The 21,423-nt window shown below is 41.1% G+C and overlaps 1 protein-coding gene across 18 annotated transcripts in view; it reads left to right on the plus strand.

Moving 5' to 3' along the window:
* THRB (thyroid hormone receptor beta) overlaps positions 1–21,423 on the plus strand; it is a 371,566-nt gene that overhangs the window by 251,714 nt on the left and 98,429 nt on the right. For 15 of the 18 annotated variants that reach the window (XM_024244895.3, XM_063722162.1, XM_024244892.3 and 12 more), the window contains one exon: positions 9,285–9,348. The exons of the other annotated variants lie outside the window; for them this stretch is intronic. In XM_024244895.3, the coding sequence (XP_024100663.1) occupies positions 9,327–9,348 (22 nt within the window). In that variant the 5' untranslated portion in view covers positions 9,285–9,326. The remainder of the gene's footprint in view (positions 1–9,284; positions 9,349–21,423) is intronic. 18 annotated transcript variants of the gene reach the window in all.

The following is a 21,423-nucleotide window of genomic DNA, read 5'->3' on the forward strand; positions in this document are numbered from 1 at the left end:
ACACACACACACACACGCACGCACACACACACGCACGCACACACACACACACACCCTCTTTAGCAGGGAGAAGTTACCCTACTCTCCACCAGGTGTCAGTAGAGTCAGTTTTAACAGCATGCTTTGGCCAAAGGGGCATCTGTTGAAGTTGTTTTTCCTGCTGTCAGACGTTTCCTCAAACTACCTCTGGGCTGTCCTCTTAAGGGACTATCTTCCATTTCTTAGGAGTGTTCAGAGATGATAGTCTACCTGTAGAGAAAGACAGCCATAAGGAAACTGCACTATAAACAGCAGGTGGCCAAGCTGGTCCTTTCAGGTTGGTCTCATAAAACTTTTACTGGCTGTAATCTTCTTTACTTTTCTATCACTACCTTATTTGGCTTAAAAGTGCTCCATGTTTCACTCAATGTGACAATAAATTAGATGTAGATGATGCTTTTAGATTTGCAGGGGGCTTTGTTTGTTTGTTTTAAGGCCCACTCCACCTCTACCACTGCTGACCTAGTCCTCAACACAGGAATCGGATTTTACTCTGCTTGTAGCCCCAGAACCCAGCATTGAAGGGTGTAGAATACTACCATGGATTAAGTGTGCACGTCCCACTTAACCCAATGTCCCGTTTGAGATGTACGGCCTTATTCCCATTTTAGGAATGGTTACTCCTGACTCAGTATCCCATATTTAAGTGGCAAGGCCAATGCTCTTTGCAACATGCCATGGTGACTTTGCCCGGGAGAGAGGTGGAAAAGGAGAGGGGAAGGGGAAGAGAGAGAAGAGGACAATGATTTGGCCTGGATATTGACTAACATAAAGAGTAGGGGGAACTCTAGAATGAGATTGTTGAACTGGAGTTGAGAGAGTAGGTGGAGTGGAAGTAAAAGTGAATTATTTTACTAAGAACAAAAAGAAATATCAGCAACAGCAAATTAAGCTCAGTTTCAACCACAGACCCTGGTTGAATTATTTCCCTTCCTGAAGGCAAAACACTTACAGAGACTGCCTGAAAATCTGAAATGAAAAGTATAGCTTTGCCATTCAACAGTCATTTGCTAAAGTCTGTTATGTGGGGCATGAGTCTCCTGCCACACCCAGTGGAGAAATTCTGACTGCCTTCCCCTCCAAGAGGTGACCCACTCAGATTAATACCTGGGCTACGGGACAGACAGAGGTTTCACTAGTTTTCCGCATTTTTACCAACTCAGAGTTTTATGTTCCTCTTTAGCCTCATGCCCAGTCTAACTATGCTAGCTTTTCATATTTTTTCTCTTACTGATTTTTTGATACTACATTCCCAAATAGGGTTAGTTTTACTGAATACAAAAGGTGGATCACAGCGTGGTATGATTTGAAAACATCTTGCCTCTGTTCTCCTATTTGAGTTCTTAACTGATTCCTATCATGAGAAATTCAACCATTATTTATTCACTTCATTGGGTCCTAGATTTAATATTAAAATGCAAAGGCCTCGGGGAAGGACAACTGGGGCTGCACTCAGGATGCTATAGACTTGGGAACAAATTTATTTCTGTGTCCAAACTTTCTTACTCCCCATAACAAGGTTAAATGAACATGCAAAGTAACCTTGAAAGGGAAAATTTTTTTTCGCAAAAATTCAACCTTGCAAGAGGAGAATGGCAGGTGAAGGAGATGCAATTTCACTTCCTTTTAATCTTGGTAATGACAGCATCTGGGGAGGTGGGCTCTGTATTGTTCTTGAGTCTTTAAATGACCTCAGGTAACCTTAAAGTTAGACCTGGCAAGAGCTTCAGTTCCCCATGCCTTTGGGATGATTGAGGCTGGCCAGGAGTTGAGATCATCTATAATAATGATGATGCCTATAATAATAAAGAAGTCTCCCAATACCTTACATTTGTGTCCTCCTTTTAAATTTACAGGCATTTTCCAATTCCTTTGGTCCTCAGCATAACCCTGAGAGGGCAGGAATTGTGATTTATCTTTACAAATGAGGCTTGAAGAGTTAAAGGAACTTGTCCATGATCCCCAAACTACTAAACTGAGACCCAAAGCCATCTGGAATGATGCCCAGTCCAGGAGCCTTTCCTCCATACCTGGGATTGTACTTGTTCTTTAAAAATATTCCCCAAATGCCAGGGTCAGAGGTTTGATGTATAGCTGTCCTTCTCCGCCTATGAGGGGGAAGAGGAAAAGAAGGGGAAACTCCACTTTTACCCCCAAGAGATCCACAGCCTCACTGCCCTCCTAGCATGGGGTGCAGCCCACCTAGGGGGACAGCCATTTGCATTTATTCAGCTGTGCTTCCAGATGCCACAGACAGAGCTGTGGGAAGGCTCAAGTGGGGACAGGGTGGGGTGAGGGGTTCAGCCCCATCCCATGAACTCCAGTCATGCCCAGCACCCCACAATACCAAATAAACTTCATAAAAATAGTTGCTTGCTACCTAAACACAACTTCAAGACACATCCCCAAGCTATGCCCCCCTCTTACACGGCAACTTCCTAGGAAATCTAGCGTGTCCACTGATTCTGCATCTAGTCACATTTGCTCAATGCCAGGTGAGAAGATGGATATGTCCTTCTCTGAAGGCCTTCCCAGTTTTAATGGTCTTGGGCTAGGGCATGTAATAACATCGCACTCATGGGTCTGACCTTTTAAAATGAACCAAGAGAATTGCTAATGAAGGTTCTCCAACCCACAGCCCCCAACCCAGTCAGTCATGGCTTCCTTGGGCTGCCCATGAAGCACCTGCTGAAGTATTAATAGATGAGCCCTGTTAAATCTCATCATCTGATACATCAGGCTGCATGACACTCTGCTACCCTTCCTCCTGAGAGAGCCAAGGAGAAGAAAAACTAAGGAAGACAGTTTGAAAAGGCCACAAACCCCTCTCCTCCGAAAAGGTTGATGATGAGCTGTGAGGGGAAGCATGTTTTGATTCAGTGCACAGGTTGGATAAACAATGATTCACCAGGTCTACATGGAAAGATTTTTCATGGGGTAATTTTTACAGATGCCCCTTCAGTGCTGTAGTTTCGATACAGAGAAAGGAAACACAAGGGGACAAAGGTGTGTGGTCAGGGCAAGCGTGCTGGAGTTCTACAAGAAGGAGTTGAGGTGTTCTCTCTGGCACTGGGCTAGCCTTGTGACCTTGAATACTGAGACAGGAAAGTATTAGGTTGGTGCAAAAACAAAAGCAATTAGAAGTAATGGCAAAAACTGCAATTGCTTTTGCATCAACCTAATAGCAATGATCCCACTCGAAGAGGTGCCACCAAAGGGTGAGCCTCCCAAGCAGGCCTCCTCCACACTGCAGCAGGGCTGCCTTTCTCACACTGGATCACTGCTTAAAGACCTTCCGTGGCTCCCCATTTTTCACAGGATAAAGCCCAAGTTCCACAGCAACTCTTTCAAGACCCTTCACCATCTGGCCTGAAACTACATTTACAGTGTCGTTCATGGTCACTTCCTGCCCCGCTCCTACAATCACATACCCTGTGCTTTTTCGGTACTTCTGAGCCATGCTTTTCATCCCCTGCCTGGAAAAAAATCCCAGCCCATTTTTCCAAAGCCAAACTCACATATCACCGTTGGGTTCCCTCATACAGGTGTAATTAATTACAGTCTCTTCAGTGCCTTCAAACACATCTTTTATCCCTCTTGTTCAGCTCTTCTGCCCCCGAGTTACAGGTTGGTTCTTCACCTAAGCCTTGCAGGAGTGGGCTCCATGAGTAATTCATCTTGAATGATCTAAAGCCTGAGTTGGTGTCTGATGGGATTAATGGGGCAGCCCTAGACAGATCCTTGGGTTGATGGATTCCTCTTCAGCCTCCAGGCTTGTTTTTTAGAAACTCATCTTCCACCCACAAAGGAATTTACTGCTTGTAGGTTCTCTTCTCTTTGCTCCCAACCAAAAATAACTCTTGTGTCTCCTTTCCATTCTATTCACTAGATCACATTTACATCAACTTATATCTTTTCCATTAGCTATCTGCATTTTAAGAATGATCAAAGTCCATAGCCAAAGCTTAATATGGCAGCTGTGAGTAGATTTTGCACGTGTAAAGTATCTGTGAACCCTCTGAAAATATATACCAAACGGCTTACCCATTTTTCAAGAGGAGGAGCAAGTGATATAATTAAATGGAAATGTAATTTTTCATTACATTTCTTGAGGAGAGCATACTCCCTAATAGTTGAGATCACTCAGCTAAAGAATGAAGCTTTAAAGGAGAATTTGAAGGGAGTGAAGGACATGGAGCAGGATTTTAGCTTGTCCCTGAAGCCATTTCGTACACACAGCACCTGCTTTATTGCAGCTTAAAGACCCAGGTCTTCTCAAGAGAAGCTTAACATGCCCTGAGAGCAAAAAGCAGTGCAAGGTAAGGAGACTGTGTTCTTCTGTGTGGCTGTCCCAGCCTATAAGACATGCATCTTCTTAGACATCAGGCAGGGCAGGGAAAGGCCCCTCAGCAGTCTCCAACAGCATCTCTCCACCTGTCCTCTGTCCACTGAACATGCCTGCACTCTCTTCCACGTGACAGCTTTTCAGATATTTGAAGACCAGTCTCTGCCCCTCATGTGACTCTTCCCTTTTCTAGGTTTCCTTCAGTGTTTCCTTAAGATGTTTTCCATCGTCCAGGATATTGTACATGAGACATCCTTCTTAAAATGTAGCAGCCCACATGTGGTCTGACCAATGTCCTACAGGCTCTTTCTCTTTCTTTCTTTCTTTCTTTCCTTCTTCCTTTTTCTTTCTTTCTCTTTCTTTCTTTTCCTTCCTTCCTTCCCTCCTTCTTTCTTTCTTCCTTTCTTTTTTTCTTTTCTTCATTTCTTTCTTTCCTTTTTTTTGAGACAGGGTCTCACTATGTTTCCCGGGCTGGTCTCAAACTCCTGGGCTCAAGCACTCTTCCCACCTTGGCCTCCCAAGTAGCTAAGAGTATGAAATGCATGCCACTGTGCCCAGCTACAGGCTATATTTCTGTCCATGCAGCCCAAGATGCTGTTAGAGTAATTAGCAGCAGCCACAGTTCACAGTGTGGCATGGAACCCAAGGCCTTCCGAAGTCCCTGGACCTATTTACTAAGTGTTGATAATAATTCCATTTACTTTTCAGTTTCAGAGGATTCAATAATAACTTTACCATCATTTGTATTTTTAAAATACAAACACATTTTGTGTGTTTGAGAGGTGAATGCCTGCTTTTCTACTCTTCCAATGAGTGGAATGAGCTTTATTTAAGGGACACAGCACTGGGCTGAGAATGGGTAGAACTGGCAGAGGAAGGCTCCACCTGCATGATTCTCAGCACCACCCCTTGGCACATGGCATCTGTGACTTTTATTTTTAGCTGTTCCTTCCCAACCAGCTTATGAAATGGATTGTAAATTCCTTGAGGGCAGAGAGCCTCCAATCTTAACCTATCTGCATCTGCAGTGTTTATCCCAGTGTTAAATGCTCATACCACATTCTTCACAAGTCTTGTTTGTAGCTACCTCTTAAATGTCACTTAAACACCTAGCCCTCTCACCATCTCCACCACCTCCACTCAAGTTCCAGCACCTTTTTCTCTATTCTGGACCTGCCATGGCCTGACCAGTCTGCTCTCCACTCACGAGCTGCTGTAAAGCTTTAAAAACACACATTGGGTCATATCATGCCTCTGCTTAAAACCTGCGTAATGTAAAGGCACCACCCAGTTTTTCAGTATGAAGCTTATTCCTTGCAGAGTAGTCCATGGGCCTTAGGAGCACAAGGATGAGAACAAAGGGTTGAATCATAACCTGGGGAGAGGTCTATTTAAAAGAAGGGCCTAAAGGCCTGGGGTCACCTCCATTCAAAATCCTCCCCAGATAAGCCCAAGTAGAAATGACCTGTCCTTCTCTCATGGCCTCAGTCTACTCTGAAGAGACAGGTAAGGTGAAACCTGTATACATTTTTGCATTTATTTGGTGCAATTCTCTCCCTCTGTTAGTTTAGAAGCTGCTTGTGGACAGGCCATAGTGTTGTCTTTGAACAAAACCTAGGGCATTGCCTAAACAGAGTAGCCTCAACCAAGGCCTCGCGATAACCAAACAAATGAATGACCCGTGTCAAAGGGATATTCTCCACTTGGGTAGCACTTGCCTAGAAGACTAAATGGAATGGCATTTCCCTTCCCCTAGTGCTGAACTGTTGAAGCAGTTAAAGGACCATCGACTTTGAAGGGCTGTGGTACACAGACCCTCACTGGATCTAATTGAAAACGCTTCCCTGACCAGAGAGAAACAGGGCATGTTTTAATGAATAACACACAGATGCTAGGTATCAATCCTTCAATAGCATAGCCACCCCTTTCTAACCCAACAACTCCTTGACCCTTCCTCCTCACTGACCTACAAAGCCCTTCGCTGTGCTTGTTTCCTTCCTGGCAAATAAAGAAACTCAGCTTGCTTTACTTTTAAGTTCTTTTGGACTTTGTTTTCTCCTTTGATCCCATTATTTGCTGGTGATCTCCAGGCCTCTGCCAAGGCTGTGGAAAGGACCATCTTGGGATTCCCCTCCTCAGTACAGAGCATTTTACCGACACCCACCATGTAGGATAGGAGACCAGGAAAGGAGGCCCCAGGACACCTGCCTTCCCTGGGGGATTGTTAGAAGCTTTACTGGAATTACATTGAAAACTCTAGAGCTCACTGAAGGAAAATTGTGCTAAATACTACTAAATACTAAATAATACCAAAATACTACAGTAAAAGTAACACTAGTATACTATTAATAGTATTAGTAATACTATTTCTGTTATATAGTAACAGTAACACTAAAATACTGAAGTACTAAATTGTACTATGGTTGAAGGAAAATAGTACTAAACAGAAAAATTAGTACCAAATTTTGTGGTGATAACACTATTTTTTAAGTCTTAGTAAGAATTGAGTTTTTTTCCATTCCTAGATACTTTCTGCCCCACACACAATAATTTCCTGTGGTTCATATGCCTATTCAATTGGAATTTTGAAAATGAAGATATTTTTAACTGATAATATCATAAGGACATAACTGGGATTTTATAGCTTCGCCTTCAAGACAATAAAAAGCATACAAAACTATGCTGACACATTTGTATTAATGTTGTATTTTAATATTATCAGTCAGGATTCTTTTGGTTGCAAGTGACAGAAACCTAAGTCAAACCAGCATATTGTAAAAAGGGTAATATTTTACTGAGGGCATCCAAGGAAGGACTGAATAGCCAAATCCCTGGAGGAGCAGAAGAGGATACAGCTGGGCCTCAGGAAGAGCCGACAGACACCACAGCTTTCTCCTTCCACTTCAGGCTGTCTGTGAATGTCAGATGGATCCTCTCTCTCACCTTCAAATGGACTTTTTCCAGGTGGCTGAGAGATATGGTCTCAGTTTTAGAGTTTTAACTTCTGATAAATTCTGTCCCTAGAGAGGAACTAGATAATATCTCTTTCTCTCACCCTCACTCCCTCCCTTTCTTTCATCCTGAAAAATCATCTTATTAGTCCACCTCAAGTCTTGAGCCAGTTTGGCCAGAGGTGGGGCACTGTGGTGGGGCACAGTCCAAGCCAATTTCCTCCACCTCTTTAGAATATTCAGGAGTGGTAGCACGTGAAAACATGGCAGCTTCTGTGGGTTCGGAGGGGGTGGTTAATGGCAGCACAGTTTCTAAGAGGAGCAACAGAGTCAGGACTCGCAATGCTGTAGGTACGACCTGTGTTCTCACCTACAGCAGCTCAGAACCTGGTGCCTCTCACTCAAAACACTGCTGGACAGGTGAACAAAGATAGGACAAAGGGCTTGTGGTAGAGACCCTTGACGAGCTGATCAGAGGCAAGAATGCATTTTCCTAGCACTGAATACTCATCCCCTCCATCAGTTGCCAATTTGGCAGCTTACACTATGCTATGTCAACTTCATTCATCTTATTTTATTTAGTTGTTCAACATATATTGTTGAGTACCTGTTATGTATCTGACATTCTGCTCAGTGTAGAAGATATAGACATGAGAAAGGCAGTCTCTGCCATAAAGAGATTACAGTGTGGTGGGAAAGGCAGCCATGTAAACATATAATTTCCACAGAATGGGACAAGAAGTATGATCAAGGTTTGAAGTCATTGCTGCAGCATTAGATGTGGAGACAGAGCATGAATGGCTATGTATAAATCTGTGTTGTAAACATAATCCACACACTTCCTCTGCCTCCTTCTTCTTCTCCAACCAGTTATTTAACAAGATTGTTCCTCCCTTTCATGTGCACAGTACATTATAGATTACCCAGCACTTCCACTCACATCGTCTTCAAACCTCAGAAATACCAGCCTTATGAAATAAGTAGGACAAGTATTAGTTTCCTCATCTTACACTGAAGAAATCGTGTTTCCAGTGCTTTGAAATTACTTCCTCTGATCCCACAGCTAGCAGTATATTACAACGTTGGACCTCAAGCCTATGCCTCAGGCTTCAGTGCTATTCCTAAGCCAACATGCTACCACCATCTACCACTGGCCACAGAACACACTCCAGAAAAAGAAACCTAATCCTTATCTGTCTCCAGCAATATGCTGAAGGACTGTGACCCAGGTTCATCACCCGCCAGTGATGTCATCTGTGTGCGGCCTTCTTGGCATTTTTCCCTGGGTCAGTGTACCTCTGGCCACTGATGCGTACCAGGCCTCCATCCCCAGCCTGAGGGCCAAGTCTGTCTGTTACTCTTGGATCTCATTAAGGTAGTGGTGAGGCGGGGAGTTCTCTGACGAGGACAAGTCATAAATGGGCAGATGAGAATATGGATTCAGTTCTCTAGGACAGGGTGTCTATGACTTTAAAGCACACATGAATCACCTGGGGGTCTTGTCCAAATGCAGATTCTGACTGAGGGGGTGCCCAAATTTTCTATTTCTCACAAGCTCTCAGGCAATGCCGAGACTGCTGGCCCACAGACCACACCTTGAGACGCAAGACCTAGATTAGAGATGCTAATACATCTTAGCCACTCTTAGGATAAACAGCAAATCTGTGGGCTGGTAGCTTTCTTAAAAATCTGAGATGGAAAAATGTGACCTTGAAAAAAAATTTATTTTTAAAACATGTTTATAGAAGGAACCCTGCGATGAAAATTAAGAGGTCTTACAAATTTACACATATCACATAGCCCACCTATGCTTCAATGTCCCCAGTTCTGAGTTGAGAGTAACAAATATTGCTTCAAGGTAATTAATGCATATGATATTGTTTGGAACAAAACCATTATGGAAAATGCAGATTATAATCTGTGATTTTTTTTGTATTTTTTCTTTGTAGGAGATGTCAGTGAAAAAAGGGATCCAGAATGATTACTAACCTATGACTCCCAACAGTATGACAGGTATCTTTTTTTTTTTTTACATTTTCTTTGTGTGCCTCCATTTTTGTTCCATCTAAATTGAAATTATAGGTTCTTAAAGATTAACTTGCCAGTTTTAGCAACCATTATTTCCAAACCAATAAGTGTTATTAAATCCTGTGAATACATCCCTACAAATGTATTTCCATGTTCTTCTGATAATGTAAGATGCATCCTCACCAGAAAGGTGATGGAGAGGAAATGACTATTCATTTTTAGCCATCCTTTAGCCATTGCACACTAAGTTTACTATTTTTTTTTTTTTTTTTTTTTTTTTGAGACAGGGTCTTGCTCTGTCACCCAGGCTGGAGTGCAGTGGTGCACTCACGGCTTAATGCAGCCCCAACCTCCCAGGGCTCAAGTGATCCTCCCACCTCAGCCTCCCAAAGTGCTTGGATTTACAGTGAGCCACTGCACCCAGTGTATGTTTACTTCTTACAGTCATTCCAATTAATATAATAAATGGCTCTATATACTTTGTGGCCACAGAAAGTGTATATTTTCAGAAGTTGGCTGTTTATTCCATTCAGCAGTAGAGTGAGAATGGAATATGAGTAGGTCATGTAAGGTATAAGTCAGTTATAAAACTCTTAGCAAGGCTCAAAGGAGAGACACAATGACCTTGGAGGAATACAAGGTTGCAATAGTGCAAATTCTTTGTGCAATTTATAGAGCGATGGTTGTACCAGTGGTGCCAGAGAACAGGCCGATAACACCAGTGATGACAAAGGTTAGGTAAAAGGAAAAACAAGTAAACAAAGCTGGAGAACTCTGGTTCTCTCTAAAAGGAAGCCATCTCCCACTCTAAGCAATCACTGACAAGAAGGAATGAAGCCCCATGTGTCCAGAGATTTCAAATTTGCAAGAGAAGTTGGAAATTCAGATTTTAAATGAAATATCCCAAATTTTAAATGTTAGCAAATAACTTATAAAAATCTTATAGACTTATGGCTCAGTCGAAATATGTCTGCTAACTAGAATCAACCCATGAGCTGTCAGTTTATGACCTCAGCTATATACCTTCCAGCCTAGCAGCAAGCCCACCACTGTCCTTTTTGTTACCATGGCAACAGCACAGGTCCTCATAGACCTCTGTGTGTCGAGGATGCAGCCTGACCTTTGATTATCTATTCATGTCACCTCCCCACCCTATGATGAACTAAACATGCAGGACAAATTGCTCCAAGAACTTATTCTCCAGTAGACCTGAGAAACTGAAGCAACTAGAAGTTGCCACTCAGCCTTCTGAAAGTTTTGAAGCCTCCAATGACCATAAACTTTATCTCTCCCAGCGTCTTTGCCCAGCTTCTCTACCCACCCATACTGGAGCTCCTGATACAGCAAAAAGATGGGATGCCTGGGCAAACCACAATGATTCACACCTGTAGGAGCTGAGGGCATCAGAAACACATATCTTCTTATTTCACATCAACAGGCACCAAAACGCACCCACTCCCACATCTATTCCACAGCCAACTAGGTCAAATTCTCCGCCACTAAAATCGCACTCCTTTTACGTCATAAACCAACACATTCAACCTTAGCTACAGCGTCAATGTTTCTGTTGGGATGAATGGGAATCTCAGTCAGAAGGAGTGATGGCCTAAGTCTTTGCAGGCACACGCAGGTGTGAGCACACAGATACCAGAGAGCAGGTAGCCACGCTGCAAAATGGAGGGACAGTATTCCTTTCTGATAAAGGACAGTGTGAGAGCAGGTGCTATAAGGATGGCTCTCTACTCCATGATAATTTACCCACCTGAAAAAGTGTCCAAAGATCTGGACTCAAAGAACATACCCCAAGACATATGAAATGGCAAAACATGGTGTAAAAGTAGGTAATAAAATGGTCTTCGCTTGCTGTGGGGATTAGTTCTAGGTACAGTGCAGTTCATCTAGGTAGAGTGACCATTCATTCCAGCTCCTCTGGATCAGGGCCTGGCAATTTTTATTGTTGTTGTAAAGGACCAGTGAATAAATATTTCTGGCTTTGCAGCCCATAGAGTGTCTGTCATAATTACTTAATTCTGCCATTGTAGCATGAAAAGCCATAGACCATATGTAAATAAATAGACTTGTCTGTGGTTTACTACAAATTTATAAAACAGGCAGCAGGTCAGCTTTGGCCCATAGTTTGTGGACCCTTGTTCTAGAGCCCAGGGTGGTCCAGGCAGTTCCCTTCTAGCTACAAATTATCTTATTACTGAGCAGAACCCCCAAGTCTGAGTCAGCTTGAGAACTGAGCTAGGAATCTAGGCCCACTCCTAGACAGCTCTAGGGTAAGCCAGCTTTTCAGCGCATCTTGTGGAAGCTGGGATGCTTTCCTTGCAGACTGAGCCAGAACCCCAGCTGCCTCCTAGTGGAGGAGGGAGTTTTCACTTCCAGCGTTTGCTTCATAGTGGAGAAACTAATTGTAGTTCTATTTTCAAAAGAAACCTACTCCAGACACATATATGTACCGTATATGTTAGTGGGCTCATATGAGAAAAGCATTACTTTAGATGCCCTTGTTTGTGTATGAGATAAAACAATGTTCTTTTCCCTCTTTCGATTGCAGTGGGCTCAGGGGTATATGTTTTAAGAAACCCAAAGGAAGACCATAATGAAGTTGTAAGCTGTCAGAACTAAGTGCTTGCTCTAGGAGCATACTTCAAAGGCCAAATATGCATATTTTTCCTTTGAAGAGCATAATAGGTAATATTACTGCTATTCAACACAGGAAATCAATTAAACCCTTATGAAAAGAAAATCATTTTTTAAATGGTCAGTAGTTAATATTGAATCTATTTTCCTAAAACAGAACAGGTCAGCATTTTCAGATAAATGAGGCATGTTTTTGTAGGCTCTTTCAACCGTAATACTTATTAAATTTATGTACTTTGCACTAATTCGAATGAATAATTGTTTATTTTTTGAGATTACTTAATATCAGCTACAGTAGAGTCAGGTCTTGCCAAAATTTTCTCACTGCTTTACGCCACCTAATTTGAAATTAGGACTATATGAAATCATTCATTGAAAAATGCGATTCCTTCCAACCTCAGCAGAAACAAGAAAAAAAATACAATTCTTAAAGAAGGAAGTAAAAAAGTACCTTAATACAATATTTTATCTGTCTGGAATTAAGCATCACTTCCTAGATAATCTGAGGGAAATTCTGCTGACATTGATGACAATATAATGAGCTCTATTTTTAATAAAACCATGATCCTCAGCATAGGGAAATTTGTTCTAAGATATGAGTAGCTAAAATGTTAAATACCAAAGTTAGAGGCTTTTGGCCTTGATTGAACAGGAAACCAAGTATTCAAACTGTGCTGGAAGAGGCAAAAACAAAGACCCATTATGTTTGCGCTAAACCTGGCTGTATGATATTAGGATATGGCATAAAGCTGGCAAAGTATTTGACATTTTCATTGAAACTGGGCCTCCAGTAATTTAAAGTCATTCTATTATGACGCCTTTAATGTGAATAATGTATTCCCCATTCAGTTATTAACTCGGACTTCTTTGTGACTTGCTTGTTTGTTTAACTTCCCTACTGTGGGAAGGTATTTTCTTTATCAAGGCATTATTCTTGAGTATCCCTCAGTAGCAGGGAAGGGATGTGTGCCAAGATAGATAGGAGCTTTCAGATGCTACCCCAAAATTTCCCACCATGTGATCTTTGTAGTGTTTCCTGTGAGCTTGCTTTGGGAGGGGCTCATGTGTTAAGCAAAACTGAGAACAACACAGGTTTTTTAAAATTTCCCTTATTACAACTGAGGTTGAGCATTTTTTACATGTTTATTCACCACTTGCATTTCTGCATCTGTAACTTGCTTGTTCATAGTTATTGTCCATTTGCCCACTGTAGTTTTTGTCTTTTTCTCATTAATTGTAGAACCTGTTTATGTGTTATGGATATATGAGCTCTATTTTGGATAAAACCATGATCAACAGCATAGGGGAACTTATGCTAAGATGTGAATATGCTAAATGTTAAATATCAAAGTTAGAGTCTTCTTTTGCTAAGTTAACTAAGCAAGTCACTTCATCTGCCTGGATCTTGAATTCCTTATCTATTAAATGAGAAAGTGAAAGCAGTTCATCCCTAGTTCCCCTTCCACTTCTAAAATTTGAATATTTATAAATCACATGTTCATAAAGTAAGGCATACATACACTGATGGTTGAGTATAAAGAAAAAGTGAACACTGAGGCAATGCATTTTGTGTTTTGAGACTGTCCTACTGAACAAGTTTTTCAGAGTCAGACAAAACATTTAAGTTGGGAAAACACTCGGCATTTTATTGTGAAGCCCATGCCATTTTTCAAAGATGGACCTTCAGGTGTCCCTTAGGTTTTTCAACTGCTTCTTAATGGCCATTTCTTCCTTCAGAAATAGAGTCACAGTGGTGCATATGTCCTACAACCTACATAGAATGGCTTTCCATGGTTTCAGAAGGTTACTGACGGCAAAATAATGACACCATTCAAAAATAACTAATGTTAACAGTGTACATATTGTTAACACTTCCTGTTGTCAATAAACACACTTCCTCAAAGGGATTTTGTTCATGGCTACTTAGTAATTCATCATATGGTGATATAGTCCCTGATTATTAGGCTATTAACATAATATTGTTATAAATAATATATGATGAATACATATTTATTACATATTGACATGATGAATATATAATGAACTGCCTTGTACATAATTTTGCATCTTTCCGACAATTTCCTCTGGATAAACTCTACTATGTTAAGGGAAATGATGGGTCAAAGGGACAGAACAGCTTTAAAAACTTTTTCTGTTTTCACATTTTAGCCAGATTATTGGACCAATTGAGACATCCAACAGCAGTTCAGCCTCCATTTAAGTATATACCCTCCAAATGTAGAAATTTTTGGTATAGTTAGCCTATTTCTTTGTTTTTGAGGAGGCAATTTATTAGGCAAAATTGTATCGAGCCTTTCAAAACTTTATATTTTTCTTATTGATTATAAATTTGACTATATACCCCCCCAACACACACACATTGATTGGTGACTCAAACTTAACCTGTTTGTTTAACTTTTCTATTATGGTGTTTGTCTTTTTCTTAATGATTTAGATATTAGGGAATTAATTCATTTTCTATCATAAACAGTATATATATTTTTCTCAATTTAGTACATATCTCTTCTTTTTGTTAATGGCAATATTTAACCTTTCTAAATTTTTCTTCCTTTGAAATAATTTTATACTTACAGGAAAGTTGCAAAATTAATACAAAGAATGTCAAACCATCCTTTACCCTAAGTCTTAAAATGTTAATTTTATCACATTTGCTTTAATCTTCTTTCTCTCTCTTTCCATCTCTATCTAATTTTTATTTCAAACCATTTACAAATAAATTGTAAATATGGTTCCATAGCATTTTTGGTCATACAAAAGCTTTTAGTTTATATAGAATGAGTTCTATTGAGGTGTCATTTATGATTTATTTCCTTGTTGTCAAGCTTAGTAATATCTTCTGATGAGTACTGAGGGATAGACCTCAATGGGCTCTTTGGAATGTATTAGCACTGTTATTTCAACATGTAGTTATTTTTAATTAGACGCAGGAATGACTTGCTTAAGGTTGAAGATTTTTCTCTCTCATACTTACCTTTAACACTTGCATTCTTACCTTTGTGCACCAAACACTCACACAAAGTGGTGAGCCTCTGAGGCAAGGGAGGGGCAAACCTGATTGGTGGAGGTCCTTCTGTCCCTTCTCCCAAAGTCAGGACAGCCAATCCCCAGGCCTTAGGACTGATTACAGGTGTAGATGAAGTAATAACAGAAGCCAAAGGAGAGCAGCAATGCAGAATGCCAACACGACCCCCGGCTCCCCTTCCCACAGTGCCATAGAGCTGGGAGGCTTTAGATAGATGGACACACTCCTGGCATAGCCATTCTGAAGGGAAATCTGGAGGTTTATTGAACTTTCTCCTGAATTCCTGTCTCCCCAGATGTGACCAAAAATAAAACGTGGCCTTGGATTCCATACAGCCATCTATACACATTACAAATGTTGCCATGAATAGTTTGGCAGAAAGAAAAATAGTCCAAATAGCTAGCTCTACTGTTGGCTAAGCTTTGATTTTATTTCTTGGGTATTTAACCACACAATGTGATGGGGGCCTTTTTGCTCCTCCCTCTGCATGCTGTCACTTCTAAAAGAAATAAAAATCTCACTGCAAGTAGGCTAGAAAGGAAGCATCTTTCTTCCCCCAAATTCCTTGAGGGCAGAAGGGAGGCTATTGCACACATCACACAGAAAGTCTTTAAATTCATGCTCAGACATCTCTCCCACAGATCCATGCCTCACAGGAACTGCTGAAACCTCACATCCTCTTCTCCCTCTCTCCCCAGAGGCTAAAACCCTGATGAGTCTGCTGTACACACTGCCTCCCCTCCCCACTGCAGTCAGGAATCTGGACCCTTCGCTCCCCTCCCTCTTCTCCCCACTACTACCTCCACCTTCAAGATTGTGAGCCTCTTCTCTCCCCTTCCTCGATATGTATTTCCTTTTAAAACCCCACTCAGCAAAATAAACAGATCTTCCTTGGGACCTCACTTACCTTGGAAAGCAAAGGAAGGGAAAATCATAAATATTTGTCATCTTACTTTTTTTTCCTGTCACACACAAATTGGTAGAAGAGGATGAAAATCACTCCATGGCTTCCATCCAGACTAGGGAAGAGAGGAGACCAGCACCTCAGTCCACGAGTTTCTCCAGTTTCTCCAGTTTCACCATAATAAGGGGCAAATCAAGAGACCACCAGGAAGAATTTCTGTGCAGCTAACACATCACCTTTTTCTTTAAAACAAGAGCAAATGCTCCTTTTTTCCTCATGAAACAAGGAACAGTAACTCTTCATGCGGTATGACTGGGTAAAAGATGCCCTGTAGGCTACCTGAAGAAGGACTGGTCCTCCTGTGCTCTGGCTGTCTCTGTCCTCCTCTCATCCCTCCTCTTTAACTTCATGAGCTTCTCTTGGAAGAGAAACTTACTACAGAAAAGTAGGGAGCTTTCTGAAAGAGACCAGATTAACAAAATCTCACCAAATCCAGTCAGACTAGTGAAAACCTTCCCTCAAATCTCCCAGCAACTCTTAGACAATTACTTCTAGAACAACTTCAGTTTCCAAATTTGAGCAGCTAGGTAATCAGGAAGTTGAAATGTCAAAAGGACAAGACTTTATAGAGAGTAGAAGATGGGAGCAGAAGAGTGAAAAAAAATTCTTTCTCAGCAACTCCTGTATTCTTCCTAGAAGTCACCCTTTACAGAAGGCACCCTTCCTAGAAGGCACCCTTTACAAAGCTGGCTTCTTCTCATACCCCAACCACAATCATCATCACACCAACCTCCACTATGATCATTGCCCCCCTACATCATCATCCCCATCATCCCCACCATCACCACTCTGCTAAACTCATCTCAGTCTCCTGCAAGCCCTGCTGTAACCAAGAGCTGTCCAGCACATCTCTACCTAATTTTTTTCCTAACAGTCACAAATAACAACTATAACGTAACAAGGTTCTGTTATGTGGGGATGTATCTTCCTCTGTAGTCTCCTAAATGCCACTAAAGTCCACAGCAGTTGCACATATATAGGTGCAAATCCCTTCAAAAGAAAACAATTTTCCCAACTAGAATTTGGTTTCTAATGACTATATGGTGTTATTTTGTTTGCAGTGAGCCAAGAGTTATTTTTATATGGCACCACCACCTGCCACCATTGCCATCTGAAAAGTCCCAGGCGCTTGTTTTATCCATCTTTGCTTTTCTTTCAAGTCTTGGCTATGATGACATTCTCGCTCTGGAATCTGGCTGTGTTGTAAAAAGGAAACTAGTGTGGAATGCCGGTTCCCCAAGCCTGCAGAGTGCAGATGCTTTCTTGTCTTGGTTCTGTAATTGAACTGAGTCATTTTCTCTAAGCCATGGTTCACACATTAGCAGGCTGAAGCCAATGTGGTGAAGTGTCTTGCCCAGGGCCACCACAGCAGACTGTTGAGTATTTGGACCATCAGTTCCCAAAGATTGGGAAACTGTGGGTTAAATGGCTTCAAATGGTGATTATGTTTCTTTTTTTTTTTTTTTTTAACCTTGACTGAAGTTCTTTGTCTTTTTCGTGCTGTATTTCCAAGGAAGATGTATTAAGCATTCTTTCTTCTCCTTTTTAGTAAGCTGAGACCAAATTAATAAAATCTCAGCAAATTTAGTCAGATTAGCAAAAACCTCCCTCAAAACTCCTATAGATTCGGACAATTGCTTCTAGAACAACTTCAGTTTCCAAAATGACAGCCAGGTGACCAGAAATTTGATCCATCTCTTTGGAAGAGGACCTAAGTTTGTCCTGCTCAAACTTGGCTGCGTATTAGAATCCCTCTGGGAGCTTTCTTTTTGAGACAGGGTCTCACTCTGTGGCCCAGGCTGGAGTGTGGTGGAATGATCTCGGCTCACTGCAACCGCCACCTTCCAGGCTCATGTGATTCCCCCATCTCAGCCTCCCGAGTAGCTGGGACTACAGGAACTCACCACCACACCTAGCTAATTTTTGTATTTTTTGTAGAGATGGGGTCTTGCCATGTTGCCCAGGCTGGTCTCAAACTCCTGGGCTCAGCTGATCCATCCCCCTTAGCCTCCCAAAGTGCTGGGATTACAGGCATGAGCCACCACACCTGGCCACTCTAGGAGCTTTTTAAAGTCCTGATGTCCATGCCATCCTAGACCAGTTTAATAGTAATCTCCAGGTGGGGGCCCAAGACTCAGCATTCTTTTAAAACTGTCCAGGTAATTCTAAAGTACAACCCAGTGGGACACAGTGGTTCTCAACCCTGCTGCCTATTACAGGTCAACTGGGGATCTGTTAAAAAATACCAGTGTCTGTGCCCCACCCCTAGAGATTCCAATTAATTGGTCTAAGGTGAAACCTCTGGTAGCTTTGTTTTTTTAACTCCTCAAGTGATTCTGCTATGCATCTGGTGTTAAGGAAAGAGCTGTTGTTCTCAAACTTGGTGGTGGGATCAGAATCACTGGGAAATTTAGCTTAAAAAGAAAAAAGTTCTAGCCAACCATCTTACCTAATGACAAGTGCCTTGGCTTTTCTTGTGCCTAGTTAGCTCTCCAGGTGATTCTGATGCACACAGAAGTTTGAGAATCACTGATGTAGAGGGTTTTGGTTTTTTCCACAGAAAATGTTAGTTTGGCCATCTGAGTACCTACCTACAAAAAAATCTAAAATATTACCCTTTAATCTAGGCCTAACCTGACCTAGGGTGGGCAAATTGAAATGTAATTAGTGATGCTCTACTCCTGATGACTGTGTAAGTGTCTATTGTTACTTTTGCCCACAAATGACAAACTCATGGTTCCTGAAACCATGCATTTGACCAGTGAACATCAGCATCTTCACTTATCCAAATGGCTCATCCGAACAGCAAACTCTCCGGCTCAAATGATCACTAAGTCCTTCAGGCCTGCACTCCAAGGCCAGCATTTTTCATTGAAGAAATGGAACAGTCATGAGGAAACTTGTTTCTCTGTCCCACAAATGATTTTATAGGCATCGAGCTTAAAATCCTATTTTTTTTGTTTTTGTTTTTTTGAGACAGGGTCTCACACTCTGTCACCCAGGCTGGAGTACAGTGGTGTGATCACAGCTCACTGCTGTGGAGACAGTGACCTCCTCCTCCCGAGGAGACCTCCCAGACTCAGTCAATCCTCCCACCTTAGCCTTGTGAGTAGCTGGAACCACTGGCACACACCACCACACTCAGCTAAATTTTTTATTATTATTATTTTTTGCAGAGACAGGGTCTCACCATGTTGACCAGGCTGGTCTTAAACTCCTGGGCTCAAGCAATCTGCCCACCTCGGCCTCTCAAAATGCTGGAATTACAGGCATGAGCCACCACGCCCGACTTTAGAATGCTATTCTATGCTGCTTTAATGTATTGTTTTTAGATGTGTGGTGCTTTTGGTTATGGGAAGAGGTATTTATATACTTATTATTTTTGATTTTTTAAAATAAATGAAAGGACTTCCATTTTGGGGTCTGAAGAGAATATAGCACTCTGGTGAGCAGTCCCCATAGGGTTATTGTTCTCAGCCTGATCTACATGTTTAACTCACTTGGGGAAATCTTAACAATTCCAGTGCTGAAAATGCTGAACTTTTCTCAAAGGATTGTGGTGAGGATGTAAGATTTATATAAATCACTTAACATAGAGTCTGGAGCACTGGGGCACAACATACAACAGCCATTATGAGGGAGTACCTGGCACATAGCAGATACTCGCTAACTTAATTTACTGTGGAGAAAACAGCCAACAGAATTATGATCCTACAATGGAAAAAAAAATGTAAATGAGTGTACTTTTTTAAGAAGTTTGTTTTGCAGCTAACCTTAAATGTCTATAGCTTTGCTTAGCCCATTCCCATAATTCATGTCTTCTCACCAGTGTCACATTCAAATTTAGCACCCTAGCTAGAATTTTCTAAAAGAATTTTCCGTACAGCTAAGGACTTTTCTTTTTTAAAGAAAAAAGAGAGAGACAAAAAATATATTTGTTATTCTTTATTACTTTATGGAAAGTTTTTTTTGTTTGTTTGTTTGTTTTTTCTGATACGGAGTCTTACTCTGTCGCCCAGGCTGGAGTGCAGTGGTGCAATCTCGGCTCACTGCAAGCTCTGCCTCCTGGGTTCAAGCCATTCTCCTGCCTCAGCCTCCCGAGTAGGTGGGATTACAGGCGCCCGCCACCATGCCCAGATAATTTTTTTGTATTTTTTACAAAAAAATACAGGTTTTACAAAAAAATACAAAAAAAAGAGACGAGATTTCACGGTGTTAGCCAGGATGGTCTCGATCTCCTGCCCTCGTGATCCGCCTGCCTCAGCCTCCCAAAGTGCTGGGACTACAGGTATGAGCCACAGCGCCTGGCCAGGAAAGATATTTTTAATGAAGCAGTAATCTAAACATAAGATTTGAAGCAAACAATTCAGGCAAAAGGAAGTAGATAGTTTTTCATACAATCTCTTCCTTTCTGCAATCCCTGATAAAATAAGCATCTTTAAACATTTGTTGCTATGATTATTATTGTTGCTTAATTTTTTAACAGGCATCAGTTCCTAGGCCAGCCAAGGCAAGGGACCACACCACACAGTGTTTTCCTGAATGCCCAGCGTCCTGCAGGATGTAGGACTTAGCATGATGCAATCACATCATGTAGGAAGTCATAGCAGAAAACGGGAGGGGAAACATGCCTTCCCACTACTGCCAATAAAAAAGTGTTTAAAAGCACTGGCTTCCCATAATTCAATTTCATTTTACTTGCACGGTGTCAAATTGTGATTTTCAACATTTTTTTTTTTTGCCAAGATCCTCTTATTTTCTCCCAACACACACCTCCCTTGAATCCCGTGCTTTCAAACATTTTACCAGCCAAACCGCTTTTATGAAGTAATAGCATTCATTGACTGGTTTTTAATCATCAAAGACATATTTAGTTACTAATCTGATGTTTTCAATGAGCAGAATGAAATGATCAACGTTCCCACGCTATACAGATGTATAGAAAAATTTCTGTATCTTTTTCAAAAATCTGAAGGCATTTTTCATGGAAGTGTCACAGACTGCCTCATATTATTGTACAACTTCCCTTGGGCCTTTTCAAACTTTTTAAATGGCTCATAGTTTCCTCTGACACTGCTTTTATAGACCTCAGGTTAGAAACATTTGAATAAGAAAATTCTGAATATTCTTGTACCCCAATTTTCTCAACTCTAAGTAGGATTACATTCTTATATTAATTAAATATTATATTAATATCTTATAATTCTTATAATATTTATTATTTTAATATTTTAATATTATAAGAGTGTAATTCCTACTTAGGGTTGAGAAAATCGGGGTACAAGGACTATGGAACCATAAATGAAGCCATCAGAATACCAATTACTGCTGGCATTACCTTTCATCAAAAAAGTCTTTCAGTATTATTATAAAATCATTCTTCAAAGATGTCTATGTAAATGAATAT

Source organism: Pongo abelii, chromosome 2, assembly GCF_028885655.2.
Source record: "Pongo abelii isolate AG06213 chromosome 2, NHGRI_mPonAbe1-v2.0_pri, whole genome shotgun sequence".
Lineage (NCBI taxonomy): Eukaryota > Metazoa > Chordata > Mammalia > Primates > Hominidae > Pongo > Pongo abelii.